This window comes from Harmonia axyridis, chromosome 1 (genome assembly GCF_914767665.1).
Source record: "Harmonia axyridis chromosome 1, icHarAxyr1.1, whole genome shotgun sequence".
NCBI classification, from domain to species: domain Eukaryota; kingdom Metazoa; phylum Arthropoda; class Insecta; order Coleoptera; family Coccinellidae; genus Harmonia; species Harmonia axyridis.
This window is the reverse complement of record NC_059501.1, coordinates 63911416-63927333: the sequence shown is the minus strand read 5'-3', so window position 1 is coordinate 63927333 and position 15918 is coordinate 63911416. Positions and strand designations below refer to the sequence as shown.

The window sequence follows — 15918 nt, the reverse complement described above, 5'->3', positions numbered from 1 at the left end:
TTTGGGAGTGCATAATGCAAACCATATATCTAAAAAGTTTAAATTTGCACGGAAATAGGTTTCGATACACAGACTCAATATCACTACTGAATTTTATAAACATATATCGAACCAGTAAAACTCGAAATATTTAGGTCCAAAAAATTTCACACGCACTCTCCAGCTTAAATTTTTAGCCAATTATTGTTAAACCAATCGGCGACTATTCATAGTTTTCTCCAAAATCGGATAAGTATAGAGTTTTCCAATTTTGAATAGCCTGCTATCTGGGCAGCTGTCATTTTTGAAGCTGTCATATTTTGACATTTGATAAGTGAAAACTGCTAAAAATGGAACGATACACCCCTCAATAACACATTGAAATTGTTAAAATTCCCTACAAAAAGGTGGAAAATTTGCAGTCATAATTCGCCAAACTGAAGCACTTTTGGGTCGTCGTGAAGCACCTTCTCCGCCGAAATAGTGAAATTGGTGGAAAAATTCGAGCTGTTGGGGCAAGTTAGAGATGTGAAGAATCGAAACCGTGTCCACCACGCAAGAACAGCTAAGAATATTGCTTCTGTAGCCCGTAGTTTTCATGAAAACCCTGGTTTGTCCATTCCTCGGGGACCTTAGGAATTAGTCATTCCACAAACGACATTACACCAAATTTTGTGTAAAAACTTAGCTTTTAGCGTTCAGTTAACATTATAATAATATGATATATGAATATAAACCCACAATCTGCAGTATTTTTTTTATAATATTTGTATTTGGAATAATTTTCAAGCAGAAATAATGAACCATTTTGTCAAATTTGCAGTGTTTTTTGTTGGTTGTTGATTTTTCGAATGAGCTTTACTGTTATTATATGATTAAATCTAACAGTCCCTCCATGAGTATGATAATCGTTCAAAATCAAATCTATGAACGTTATATGCAGGAATTTCATAAAAATACAAAAAAAACTAAATATTTACAAGATATATATTTGATGTATAAACTTTCTACAAATCATTTAAAATATATTCATGAAATGCTGTATGGTTATTAAAACCAATTATTATAACAAATATACAATGGAATGGAACTACTAAAATCATCATAAGCAGAAGAAAAAGATCACAGATTCAAAATTAAAGAATTTCATGTGAAATCAAAATTTTCAAATTCTTTAGAATTAACTAATCTATTCTAATAATACATCTTTGTGATATTCTAGTTTTAAAAAAATATAACTCTCTTGTATAGTGATACTAAACTTGAAACAATTAATTTCTATTTTTGAATACATTACAGTGTTTAACATCTAGATCAAAATAAACACGAAGTATGTGATGATAATGCCCTTGATTTTTTTGTGGGGCATATGTGATGTGATTTGATGAATCTATGATATAAAAATCAAATTCTGTTAGAAAATTACTTCATTGCAAAACTATACGCTGTTATCCAATCATATATTACCAAATTGGAAATATAAATTTGCAAATAGGCTCTCCAATTATCTATAATCAATGTTCAACATATAACTCACTATACTGATTAGATAAAATTACAAAAAGCAAGATCATACAGTGAGTGAGAAATAGCTACATTTTTTCTCATAATGTGATCAGTGGCAGTAGAACAAGAATAAATTGTATTTCATTCAAGGAGACCATATGTAAAAACAATATATTTTGTTTCGTTTTCTCTCCACTAGATGAATATTCATCTTGAAATTGATTGAAAGTGAAATATATTTATGATATATCCACAAATATTCCAATTTTTCTTTAATATGAAGCAAATGTTCATCTCAATTTTATTCAATTCGTGTAGTTCATAAGGTCATACATGATATATGCATCACTAATTCCTAAGAATTAAACTTCATCAAGAAAAATTCAGTCAAAAACACATAAATTCAGAAAAATAGTAATGTTGCTCTAACTTCACAGAGGATTTATAATATAAGATTTGAAACAAAAATTTTTTGACAGTGTAGAAAAACGATGCACTGACCAAAATTTGAAAATTGAGAATCACTATTCTTGAGCATCAAACTGAAATAGGTTCTATAACCAAATTCAATATATGAAAGATTTTGAGTATTTTAATCATTATCTACTTGAAAATTCGATTTTACTCTCAGAACTACTTGAGCTTTTAAATGTTTATGTAAGATCGAGTATAATGGCTGAACTTTCACATTATCTAAATCACTTCTGTTGTAGAATTTTTTGTCATTTACGGTCACGGTAAGGTTTGAATGGACTTTTCACAACCTTAACAAAGTGTTATAAAATCAGAACGACATAAGAAAGTTTCAATAAAAATAAAAAAGAAGATAATGAAATAATTCTGTTAAAGACAATTCAGTAGAGGTATAAATACATCAGTGAGAGGCGTCTGATAAGAAAAATATCATTATGATACAAACTTAGATATTTTGGAAGCTCCTACCATAACTGTAGGATAAATCTTATGTGGAATTTTCACCACATACAGCAAGCCCATAATTATCTAAAGGTATCATTAATCATATTCATTTATATCTAGTATAAATATTGTTTCAAATAGATTATACACCAAGGAGCAATGTTTCTTATAAAATTTTTTGTACAACATATGGTGGTAATAGGAACACAAAATCTCAACATTATATTATATAAAATAAAATTAATTTTAATGGTCTATATACAAAACTAGAGATTTCAAAAAAACTTTTTGATGATTAGATATACAAAACAGAGAATAAAGTTAATGAAAATACTAATATATTATATACCACAAGTTTTTTTTTCAACATTAATAAAAAATCAGATATAAGTTATTTATATTTTTCCCAATAACTTTGTGCCAAAATGGTGTGACAAGCACTGCTTTTTTTCATTGTAATTATAATCTACTTTCCTCTTTATGATGAGAGGAAAGAAAATTGTAAACAGCAAACAATGAACAAACATTATTGTCCATTACTATACGTTTTTAAAAACAATAAAAAAGTCTAAAATATGAACAAAATTTGTGAATTGCATCTGCTCATAATATAATTTAAATCTTTGTGCTCTTTAATATGTAGGAATCACTTTGAAATTAAAATGGCAAAAACCATTGAAATGCTGAAATTTTTCATATTATTCTCTTTTATAACTTCAGTATTTCATTGTGAAATAAAAAATAACATATCACTTTAAATAAAATAGGAATGTATTACATAATTAAAGCCATCACGTAATGAAGCACCACTATAGACAGGAACCATCAGTATACTCAGTTAGGCCTCATGTTCATTGCTGTTGATGCCTATCAATGATTCTGTTTGTTCCGAAGGCATTTCTGAGAATCTGAAACTGAAGCAAACTTTTTTGGAACAAAAACAAAGGGGTATGGGGCTGGAGCTATATAAAAATGAAAATATACTTAATTACATTGGTATTGTTACATAATTTTATTGATGTTTGGCAAACAAAATGAATCAAATTATTTCATCATGCTCAGCCCTAAAACAGAGGCGCATCATTTGAAAAAATCTGTAATAATCAGCTTTTATAAGTTGGTTCTTTTGAATTATTTTTCTACAGAAAATTATGAAAGATAACATTTAGAACTGAAGGATATTCCAAAAATAGTCATTTCGTTGGCAAAGAAAACGAAAATACTTCTTAGCATATGACTTCTTATGATTTTTTATTTGCTTTCGAGAAATCAATATGTGATCAAAGAATTGAGGTGGTGATTTTTTAAATAAAAAAAAATGCTCCTCAAACAATTTCAAACAAATATTATTGCGTAGAATCCTCAACTTTCATCATTTAAATAAATTCTTACCGTATAAGCCTGGTCCTTCTAAATACACTGAAGTAGACACAACGTAACAAATTCAGGATGGGATCCCAATTTTCATAATGAGAAAAAATTATTACAACGAAAAATGAAGTAACTGCTGGTATTGTCCCGGTCATGAACAAGTTGGAATATGGTATCTTCTTGAGTAAAACATTTGCCATGGTAGTCATTGGAATCGTCAAACTGATAGACATTATGGCAATAAGGGAGGACGTATAAAAGCAACCCCTAAAAATAAAAAATATTCCATTTTTTTCTTGTATGTACAGTAAAACCCAAATTATACAAAAAAACGTGGGCGAATAATCACAAAAGTAAAAACTTGGAAAATCCAGATTCATTTTTTATCTAATCAAAAAATAGAGGCAAATACTTCAAATGTGCATTAATGTTTTAATCTTATGAATAATTCCATAATGAAGTGGTAAAATAGATCTAAATACATTTCTGCTCCATATTGTATATTTTTTCCAAATATTAATAGATCAACAAACATTAGCGGATTCCTGACAATTTTGAATGGAAATACTATGTACTCATCAGATTTAGCTTGACGAAAAATAAATCTGCCACAAAAAGTTCACAAAAAATAAATGAATATCTTCTACATAAGTTGTTAATTTGTGAGAAAAATTAGATTTGGTAATTGGGATTACTACCTCCGAAATAATTCTAGTAATCTTTTAAATCAATAATTTAGCATGTTTTGTATATGATGAGGAGATTGTAAAAAAACTTTCGAGTTTTCGTGATGGTAATATATACTTTTCTGTAAACTGAAAAGAGATGTGAAGTAATCTCTAACATACCACAACCATACAACTTCTGAAATCACAGTTCCCATGAGGCCATTTAATAGCAAAAATAGAGTTTGCTCCTTTGAGGGCAGTTCAAATTTTTCCAAACCACTGAAGTGTAGGAAAAAGAAAAGAGGCCACAAGAGAATGAGATTGAAAAATCCAATAAATCCTGTAAGCAAAATTTGATTTCAATAGAAACATACTAAAATAGAAGTACCTCCACTTTTATCTATCAAATCTTCACGTATATTCAAAAACGTTTCAGCAATGATGTGGCATTTTCCAAAACAAAGTAGAGATTTTTTCTGAAAATGACAACACTGTTGTCGAAAGTTGTTAAAGGTATGCAAAGATTACATAGATAGTAGTGTTGTTACTTCAACATTAGTGGAACACAAGTTGAGAAACAAATTCATTAAAAACTATGAAATTTTTCTGAATGAAGAATAATTTATGATGTTAATGTTAAGCAAAAATGATATTCAGTCTCTGGTATTAGATACAATGATTCGAAAACTTGATTTGAAAGAATATCCACTTATCAATGTTGGAGAAAAAAGAGAGAAGCAAATCAAGATTCATTGAGATAATTTGAAAAACTCATGTGCAACATACCAAAAAACAATGGAATATCCATTTTGTCCTCATTATTCACTTTTTTTCTCAAATAAACTAAACTAGAAGCATGAAGGATTGCACTAAATAGTGCTAACATGGCCCCTAAAGTTATTTCACTCCTCAACGTCATATCTGTATAACTTATTATGGCCTGCAAAAAAAAAACTTTAAATTTTGGAATAATTGCACCAGAATATTCTACTTACTATTCCAACAATGTTCATAACAATTGCAAATAATTTAGAAAGAGACATCCTATCCACCCCTCCAGATGGAAAGAGAGAAGCTAAAAAAAGTGTAAACAAACTGGAGGTGGATGAGAGCACATTTACCATACCTATTTCTGTCTTCATCAATGCTAACTGATAAAAATAATTACCAGTAAACCACTACAAGGAAACAACATTTGAAATTAGTTTTCAAGAATCCAATGAAAATAGGATGACATATTCTATAGATCATGTAATAGTCTGGAACACCAGTATATTCATGCATTAGATTAAGGAAGAAAATTCTATTAAAGAACATTTCAAAATTTCAATTTTCCAAATTTTATATTGAAAGATTCAGTCTTAAGAATATAAACCTTACCAAGGGTTCAAAATTAATGAAATAAATCAATTGAGAAGATACTTATTCTCAGATATTCAGTTTTAATTAATCAAAAACTGCTTTTTTGAAGCAGAAAAATGATTAACTATTGCACACATGTCATCAATTATATTTTATCTATTTCCTTTTTTTTTGGTATTAATCTCAAAAGATATATGGATTTAAGGGAAGTTATAAAATATATTTTTGATCAATATCAATTATTACTCATTCAGTATTATTATTGCACAATTTCGAAGGAGTTTTATGTTATATTTTTATTTTGACTTCTATACTAGGTTCTTCAGACCTCTCATGCAACCAAATCTTATTTTTGAGAATTTATTTCCTGGCTGATCGATTAAAACCAAGTTAAAGCTAAGTAGAAATGCTAAAAATGGGCTAATTTGCAGTACAAGTTTCTATATTAGGTCAATTGTGTTGGTTATATCTTGCACATATTAAATTTTTTCTGATACACTATTATTTTATCAAGATAATGTTCAATATTAATTGTCATCAGTTATAATATAAATTTGGAAAGTATGCAATACTTTGGCCCCATAAATATACAAATTAACGAATGATATTGTTAATGTCAATGTGTGATAGATTTTTAATTGTCAGTTTCTAAAGTTTAAATTTTACCCACCTGATGAACAATTTCAAGAGAGAAACACAATGATGCGGTCCTTGTTCAAATTCTTAGTATCAACTTATATCAATTTATCAGATTGAGCCAATATTCATATCAAAATACAAAGAAAATATTATGAGCAAATTATAAACTCACCAAAAGACAAAATAAGAAAGCAATGCTTGCTACTTGAAATATGGTAAATTTTGCTGCAGCTCTTTGAGCTAACTCCCCAGCCCTCAAGCTAGCTTGATAAGATAACCTTGCTAGTAAAGCTTCTGCAGCCTCAGTCTCCGACATTTGTCTCACTTCAGCTAATTTACTGAATCTGTAAATGAACATTGAAATATCAATTGGGTCAATCTTCATTATAATAATATAAGATGAAATTATTGGGGCTTCATAGTCCAATTCTGCTTTTGATTCAACATTAAACAATAAAAAACAAAATATTTACTGTGTCATTGCTCTATCAAACAACCAAAATAAACTGAAGTGTTCAACAAAATCAAAAGAACCTTATAAATTTGAAAACATACCTAACAGATTTCACAGAAGAATCATCACTTTCCGTTCCAGAATTGTAATCTCTTATGTCCCATTCAGAAGTTTTTATTGGTACAAACACAGGGTTGCTAAGACTCCTACTCAAATCATTATTATATATCTCTTCATCAGGTTCTTCATCTAAGTAGGTGTAGGCTATAGGTGGTCTTGTATATGATTCTCTCCATGGTGGCCAAAACAAAAATCCCAAAAGATACAAAGTGAACATTGAATTCTTGACATAAGTACAAAAAAAAGGTTTCTGAAATGTCTCCTTCACTTCCATAAACTGAAAAAAACTATGTCTAATATTGTATATACTATATTAAAACAACAAACCTTTGTTAACTCTGAGGAAGAAACCCAAAACAAATCAACTAATAACAATAGAATTGAACCCAAAACGAAACGATGGGCTTTTGTTTGTCCAATACTATTTACTTCCATTATTTGAAATTTTTTGGATACTCAAGGATACGAGAACCTGCTACAAAGTATATCAAAGAAAATTGAAGCAAAACATGACTTGTAAATGAATGCTAACGTCGATATTTCAACTCAAAATCGAGATGTTATCAACATTCTTCGATTATGTGATCATTTTCGAACTGTTATCAGTCTGTTAAAATTTCAAGTCTGACGTGTTTGAATATAGGTTATATTCCCAATTCTGACAGGAAGATAACCAGAGAAGAAATTTAAATAACTTTGGGATTTTTAGTTTTCAGTGATTCCTTAGAAAATCAAATTTTAAAAGTCCCTAAACTAATTCAATTTAATTTGTTACAATGAGTTTATGGAAAATTGAGTCTTGCACCTTACTGGCAGATTGTTTCAAATATTATTCTAATTATCTTATACCGATTAACGAGACTATCGAAGGTATTGGAATCATTGTGCTCAAAAAAAAATTTTAGTCTTCGGTTTCAAATTTCCATTCGCAAAATGCATTTCAGACTATCATGAACAACTTTGGTTTCAAATCTGTCCGTCTATACCTATGTCTGTCTGTGTGTCCGCACATCATTTGTTACATTTGAATGAATTTTTTAGTCGGATAATAAGTAGTTTTGTGGAAATTTTATCTTTCTCAAATGTACGGTACGCTTTGTTCAAATTCAATTGTGAAATACCCAGGATTTCAATGATTTCAAGGGGTAGAAAAAGCCACTCCTCAAACTTGTTTCGCAATAAATTTTTCTTTATTCATATTTTAAAATAAAAAAATTAATTTTGGATAGACTGATCCATTCTTAACGAATAAGGTCTGTGGTAATTTTTGCTAAAATTCACGGTTTTTGAGAGAAAAAATATCAACAGATAATACGCCTGAGTTGTTGAGGTTGAAATTATTTTCGACCTCAAATTTATCCAATAGGCGGATGTCAACACGTTATTTTTTATGAGAACTGGTACAAATATAGAATGAATGTAACAAAAAAAAACAAATAGGACAGATGGCTCATTCTAACAACACTGATTCATTCAAAAACTCGTGGAAGAATATCAATTCCTTCTGCAAATAACTATTCTCAAATGACTGTTATAACTCCTCAAGCCAGTTCTGTTGATTAGATGTAAATATGAGCAGAATTCCCACCAATAAGAGTGATCAAATTGCCACACGGTAGCACGTGTACCATTTCGAGAAATGAAAGTGACCAAATCGACCCATATTATTTCGATAGACGATCAACTGGGATTCATTCGAAAGGACTGGGGAGACAATAAATTCCCTGCTCCCTAATACATTTTTAGGAACTTGGAAAGGCCTCATATCTTAGAAATATTCTAGCCCACTTCATGTGAGTTTGAATAAACTTTATCCAAATAAAAAGAAAAATGAGTCGCACAAAAACTTATAGGGAATCTATCGATTCCCTCGAAAATATTAGAGTTGAGTTAAATTTCGAACCAAAATGCTAAAAACAGGAGAATGGAATCAGCAAAGCCACACCCCTAAGGGATCCGTAGAAAGGCTTTGCTAACGGTCGAAAAGAAAATGGCCCGAATGCCCATAATACTTGGCATTTCAGGGCGAATAATTCAATTGAGTTCAGTCCAATCTACAACTACAACATATGTGCAACACTTGCACCGACAACGAGAAGAGTAAAGATTTTCACATCTGTTCCCGAGATCGGCGAAAAGTCCTGCGACCGAGCCGCAACGAGAAGTGGCCAGCGACCTTTAAAATCGATAAAATCTAAATATCATTTTCTTCAAACTCTTTTAGTGGGTTGGAATTAAATTGAATAAGTGTTTTATCCCGTTCTTTTATTTCCCTTATTTTTCCTTGGCCGTGAACTACGTGTTAGTCACTATATAAGGACCACAACCCACAAACTGAAATCAAGTAAAAATGCTCATATCATTCTTCCTATCCTTCTATGGACTGCACTGGTCTTTGCGAATTATAAGAGAGATAATTAATAAGTGCTAGAAGTGCATAGGCAGCCAATGAAATTAACCACCCTCGGACGGAACGTGGACTATTTTAGCCAATAGAAACAATCAAATCGACACATTCTGGTTCCAGAGACGATCTGCTAAATACTGGAGCTTATTCATTGTTAGGCAATAAATTCCTTAGTTCCAAATAAAGTTCTGAAAACTTACTCGCGTGCTTACACTAAAATCCTGCTACGCACTCGGTCGCATTAACTTACACTCTCATATAGTAATAATGCCTTTATCCCACTTGTATATTAAATAATTACTTTCTTCTCATCTAAAATTATTCAATATAGGTAGTGAGCAGTAGATTATCTGTGATTATTAATCAAAATTGAGATAAAGTCAAATATGTGTCATTGACTTGTGTATACTTTTGTGAATTCATTATATACCTATATACGTATACGTATTTAAGTGCATTTATAATATATAGTTCTATTGTTGTATAATATAAAATATTAATATGGTTTACCTGACACCCATTGAGAGAGATTTCAGTTGGCGTCAAAGGGTTGCAAAGGAAGTTCAAGCTGCAAAAGCGTATCCGAAAAGATGGGGTTGGGTAGGACAAGATGTTCGGTGAGTGAATCTTCCAAAAGAATAAAACATTAATTAAAATGAAAAAAGGAATTGCATTTTTGTAGAGATCAATATTTCAATATTTTCTATACCGACTCTCCAAAGCCTCTTTGGGATGTTTCAGAAGTTTGGAGCTTGTATACGATTTAGGAGAATTTCTTGCTTTCTCTCAGTTCTCTGTAGACTTTAATTGTTACTATGCCCCATCGTCATTTAAGCCACAGCACTGTTAAATTTTTACCCAACTTATATTGATAAATTTTCGATATTTTGGATCTTACCAGCTAACATTGAAGCTATAAAATAATTTAGAGCAACATTATACAAAATAAGATATAACCTATTATACATTTTGAAAGATCTACTCCTTGGGGAAAGCATGTATCAAAAAAAAAATCAAATTCAAATTTCTTAGTCTTTAGGGAACCGAATTAAAACATTCAATATGACCTTGGTGTTGAATTTCAAGGTCAAGTTGATTTTTTAATAGGAAATATACATTTCTCCTTAGAGAATCTCATTCTCTCATTCTTCTTAAAAACTAGGAAAATTTTGTCGTACTATAAATCAATGTGAGTATATGAGATGTTTTATGCTTAGAATGGTTATGATGAGAATCTTCAACACAAAATACTAGGCATATTTGAAGAAATGAGTATTCATGGAGAGACGAATAAGAAATCAAAAATTATTTTTTCGATTAAAAATGCACACAATAATTAAATTGATAACACATTTCTCCTAATTAAATGTTCAAAAGTTCCTCCATGATTAGGATGCCCTATGTTCAAAACTTTAGACGGTTGATAAAAGCAATTGATGAGAAAAAACAATAAGGAGAAATAAATGAATGAGAAAAAATAATAATAAAGGAAATTATCTGAAGCTCAAAAGTTTCTCCATGATTAGCAATGCCCTCTGTTCAAAACTTTAGATGATCGATAAAAGCAATTGATGAGAAAAAACTATAAGGAAAAATGAATAAATAAAAAAAAATACTAAAGAAAATTATCTGAAGTTCAAAAGTTTCTCCATGATAAGCAATGCATGCACTTCGTTCAAAACTTTAGGCAGTTGAAAAAAGCAATTGATTAAAAAAAACAATAAAGAGAAATAAATGAACAATAAAAACTAATACTAAAGGAAATATCTGAAATTACGCACAATCTAAAACTCACAATTATGCACGAATTGATCACCACAAATATTTCAATATCAACAATTGTTTAGCCAACAGTTTGATTTTGTTGAGTCTCAATTCGAAGTTGAAAAGGTATGGATGTAGACGTATAATGTACAATTTCAAACTTTATGCAATATTTTATTTCGACCGCATCACCACAACAGGAAAAAAATCCAAAAAGATTAACTAAGAATTGAGAAACAATACTCAATATTTCCGTTATAAGAGGTCTACCAAGCAGATATTTTGCAAGTGAATATAAATAGCAATTTCTAACTTTGTGCAAAATATTATCGCTCAATCAGAACCATAAAATATTCAAATAGACTATCGAAAAAAAATAATAAAATGTCAGTAATACATCTCATACAAAATAAGTAGCTCTTATGGGATTTCCACGGATGCAATAGGATATCATTTTTTTTTCATGTCATAAAACTTGAAGTAATTGTCATTGAATTCTCGTGATTTCATTTTTTTTGTTTACGGTAGAGTTTTTATCTAGACGGGAGTAGAAAAGTTTCATTCAAAATGAGTAAAATATCAATGCGAGAGACTTTGATATGGAAAGCGCACGTGAGAAAGGAAATCAGAACCACACATCACTGGCCCAACAAATATAAATGGATGATGGATATGTATGGGTAGGGAATTTAAAAATTATATTTCACTTTGAATACCTACTTATTTCTGCTTCTACCTACTAACTGTACTATTATGGCCAGCGAAATTTAATTATGTACCTTTCCTCTACATCATTTTCAGCAGGTTTGTCTTTGTCTTGAAACGATTGATTTTTTGTTTAATCTTTTGTTCGATTTACACATAGTGGTCTTCTACCCATTATCTTATTCCTTTTTGTAAATATTTCTTGCAATCCTGTGGAGGATCTTGTTGGAATTGTGGTTTAGGCTGAATGAATGACCTGTGAAGTTTAGGTGGTAGAAAAAACACCTTCAAATTCACAGGTCATTCATTCAGCGCCAACCACAATTCCAAGATCAGTGAGATATTGTGATTTAACACCTTCAGACTTTTTTCTTTGGGGCCACTTGAAATATAAAGTGGTGCCAGCAAATATGTGAATTGGTAATGAAAATTTCATGAAAAGGAGATGGTGCTGCAACCGTAGCCGTGTAGGTCATTTGCCTTATATCGTTTTCCATCGTTAATGACATAAACCTTCCTCTTCACAATGAAACTAACATCCATTGATTTCTCTTAAAGTATACCCTTTTTTTTAATATCAAATAAATTCTGAAAATTTCAAAGGGGTTTAAAACATTTTTTGAGATATTATATATAATTAAAGAATTAAAAAATTATTAAAAATTACAAACTGAATTATCATCCTTCAACAGGAATATGGAGAAACAGTTGAATGAAATGTCGAAGAAGTCGGAATTCTTGAAAGAAGTTTTTACGGACAAGGAAGAAGATAACAGAGATATCAGACCTGTTCCAGAATCTATGAATCATACCTATGGTTGGATCGCAAATAAGGAAGATTTCCAGAACAAGATACCAGATACAATGAAGCTTTTATCCCTCCCTTCGCATTATAAATTGGTAATACCATATGACCACCCTTATTGGTGCTATCTAAGAAGTTGAAGTAATTGAGGAAGACTTCCTTTCATTTAATTTGTTTATTGTTATTTCTCAAAAAGTCTTGTTTTGAATAAATGGAATTTCGCAGAAAATTGTAAATTTTCCTCGACCACGAACTCTTTTACAACGCTTACCTACCAACCTTCTTATGATCCAATTTCAAAACTGAATAGGTATGAAAAACATGGTAATAAGTGATATGCTATCAAAGATTGCCATTTGAAAACAATGCACATATTTTACTGTTTATTATTTTCTTTTACTCATCTCACAATATCATTGTGGTGTGTTCTTGCATTCTCTCAGTTCTCTGTAGACTTTAATTGTTACTATGTCTCATCGTCATTTTAGCCACAGCACTATTAAATTTGTACCCAACTTATTCAGATAAATTTTCGAGATTTGGATCTTACCAGCTAACATTGAAGCTATAAAATAATTAGGAGCAACATTATAAAAAATCTGATTATATAATGTATATTATATATATTATATTAATGGGATAAATAAGTTTCAACGAATAATTATAAAAAATAAGATATAACCTATTATACATTTTAAAAGACCCACTCCTTGGGGAAAGACTGTATCTTCAGGAGACCGAATTCAATCATTCAATATGACCTTGTTGTTGGATTTCAAGGTCAAGTAGTTTTATTAATAAGAAATATACATTTCTCCTTAGAGAATATCATTATTCGTAAAAACTAGGAACATTTTGTCGGAAAATGAATCAATGTGGGTATATGAGCTATGGAGGTGAAAGGTGTATATCGCCATACTGATGTTTTCATCAGAGGTCTCGGGATGCAATCTCCTGAGAGAAGTTGCCCCATAAAAATTGGTTGAGAACGCCTTGCCAAAGTATATCATGATACAAGTGTATAAACGAGACTTTTGAGTTTGCAAAACCATAAATTTTCTCTCTTACTCTTCTGTGAAAAGGATACACAAATCAACATGTACAATTGAAATAACGATATAAGAGAATTTAATTTTATATTTTGGATGATGTTTACTGTATTCAATAAATTACATTATGATGGTCATATGAATCTACTTGATGAAAGTAATCTAATATAAATATCAAAATTATTATTATTATAAGTAGACTCATATGACCATCCTAATATAAGCAATTAGAGTCAACATCAACCAAAAGATAAAATTAAATTCTCCAAATATTTATTTTAATTGTAAATGTTAACTTGTATATCCATTCCACAGAAGAATAAGAGTGAAGAACTATGACTAGATACCTGTTAAGATTGCTTTCTCAGTATAGAGAAAAAGTTTCTTTCGGTTATTCTCTTATGCAAATTAGAGAAATGTTTTTACCAGTGGCGGCCGCTCAGAGGAGGCAGAGGAGGCCGGGCCTCCCCAAATTTTACCGCATTATAATTCTTAGTTCAAGTCCAACTATATTATGTTAACCTAAATCAATAGAATATTCAAATTTCTGGATACTTTTTACCCCAATATTTATACATTCTCCGCAACAGACTTCAAAACTGAGAAGATTGCGCATCGCTGCACCGTACTACAGGCATGCGATGCGCTAAAGAATACAGCAGACTCCAGACGCGGGTCGCGGAGGCCCAATTCCTCTCTAGTCGCGTTTGTCTTGAACGTAGAATTTCAAATTTCTCCCGATACGAAGCTCCAGCCAGTCTAAATTCGAGCTGGATATCACGTGCCGGAGGCCCTGGCTCCGTTGACCGAAAGCGCCCGAACATGATCCACGGCGATTAACGATGGGTCAGCTCAGCTGTTTCTGTTTATTAGCGCAAGAATTAGGGAAAGATAAAGATAGGCCAGTACTTTTTATTCCTTTCGGCGTCTTGTTTGTGGTTTCGTGTTAGGATTGTTCGGCAAAGTTTGTAGGTAAGGAAGGATATTGGCTGGCTATTCAGATATATTTTATCGAGAAAAATGGAAACGGAAACGTCGGAAACTAGAAATGAAAATGATAGTGTCAGTAGGGAACTCAGAGTTACTGAAGATATTGTAGATTTTATTTTGATTAAAAAGTTCAGCCAAATGCCTTACGATGACAAAATTTTCATTACCAAAACTACAAAAACACCTCAGCCTGCTATGAAAAATTTAATTGTCAATTCCAGGCATAATCCTATCTATCTATCTATAATCGTTCCTTCTGCGTCCAATGGTACACTAAATGCGAGTGGCTGACCGGAAGTACAGTTCGGAATAAATTATTTTGTTGGTTTTGTTTACTTTCCTCCGACGATTCAGAAAACAATGTGTGGTCAAAATTAGGGTATTCGGATTTAAAAAATTTACAGAGGTCTATTGAAAGACATGGCAGATCAAAATCTCATTTAGGCGCATCAATTAAATTTAAATTGTTCGGAAAACTCAATATTGTAAATTCACTTGATCAGGGTCATAGGCAAACTATCATAGATCATAACGAAAAGGTCAAAGAAAACAGGGATATTTTGAAAAGATTATTTGACGCAGTTATGTTCCTTTGTTTTCAAGAATTGCCGTTTAGAGGACATGATGAAAGTGTAGATTCGGATAATAGGGGAAATTTTAAAAAGCTATTGTGTTTCATTAGCCGCTATGATTCAAAATTTTTGAATAATGTCACTGTCTTCTCTGGGACGTCAAAAACCTATTTTTTTTGCTTGGCCTCCTCTGAATGAAAGCTCACGAGCCGCCACTGGTTTTTACAGTTGTACGTTTGTAAATTCAGTAAGTTTTTTGAACTATTAGACACTGATGAGGAAAAAATGGTGTTGAAAAATGAAAAAACCCGAAATGTGCGTCGGTCTTCATGTTAATTCTGTTATTCAACTTATTGATTATTTACTAAATTGATACATTTTCGAATGATGCATTTCATTATTTTGTCAGATTGAATTATTGTATTTCTAGACAAAAAATAATATATCAAAAAATATATCAGATATTGTACGTTCTGGAATAATGATGTCATAATTTTGATATTTATTTATCATTGTTGGATGTAAATCAATTTTGTATACCATGTACCACAAACCCCACCCTTGTAAATATTCCATGTACCACAGAACTACTTTGGTTCTATGCTGTTA

General features: G+C 31.0%; 2 protein-coding genes across 3 annotated transcripts; one reads left to right on the top strand and one right to left on the bottom strand.

Annotated features, from left to right (window-relative positions):
- Window positions 1-948: 948 nt before the first annotated feature.
- LOC123685993 (solute carrier family 35 member F5) lies at window positions 949-11329 on the bottom strand. Its single transcript, XM_045625895.1, has 10 exons — window positions 11220-11329; window positions 9935-10051; window positions 7345-7492; window positions 6999-7294; window positions 6616-6787; window positions 5438-5620; window positions 5229-5382; window positions 4623-4782; window positions 3796-4041; window positions 949-3317 (listed from the first exon to the last, which is right to left on the bottom strand). Exons 3-10 carry the CDS (start codon window positions 7450-7452, stop codon window positions 3242-3244), a joined length of 1395 nt encoding a protein of 464 aa, XP_045481851.1. The 5' UTR covers window positions 7453-7492; window positions 9935-10051; window positions 11220-11329; the 3' UTR covers window positions 949-3241.
- LOC123685999 lies at window positions 9796-12927 on the top strand. Of its 2 annotated transcripts, none has more exons than XM_045625907.1 (2): window positions 9796-10041; window positions 12586-12927. In XM_045625907.1, exons 1-2 carry the CDS (start codon window positions 9926-9928, stop codon window positions 12836-12838), a joined length of 369 nt encoding a protein of 122 aa, XP_045481863.1. In that variant the 5' UTR covers window positions 9796-9925; the 3' UTR covers window positions 12839-12927. The 2 variants fall into 2 exon arrangements, with proteins under 2 accessions (XP_045481863.1, XP_045481871.1); XM_045625915.1 differs by lacking the exon at window positions 9796-10041 and adding an exon at window positions 11636-11868.
- The last annotated feature ends 2991 nt before the right edge of the window (window positions 12928-15918 follow it).

Bases quoted from the DNA above. Each gene is read 5' to 3' on its own strand.
- LOC123685993 (XM_045625895.1), bottom strand. From the start codon at position 7,452: ATGGAAGTAAATAGTATTGGACAAACAAAAGCCCATCGTTTCGTTTTG. The intron at 7,295-7,344 runs GTTTGTTGTTTT...AGTTTTTTTCAG, and splicing joins CTTCCTCAGAGTTAACAAAG to TTTATGGAAGTGAAGGAGAC. The intron at 4,783-5,228 runs GTATGTTGCACA...TTTTGCTTACAG, and splicing joins GGATATTCCATTGTTTTTTG to GATTTATTGGATTTTTCAAT.
- LOC123685999 (XM_045625907.1), top strand. From the start codon at position 9,926: ATGGTTTACCTGACACCCATTGAGAGAGATTTCAGTTGGCGTCAAAGG. The intron at 10,042-12,585 runs GTGAGTGAATCT...ATCCTTCAACAG, and splicing joins TGGGTAGGACAAGATGTTCG to GAATATGGAGAAACAGTTGA.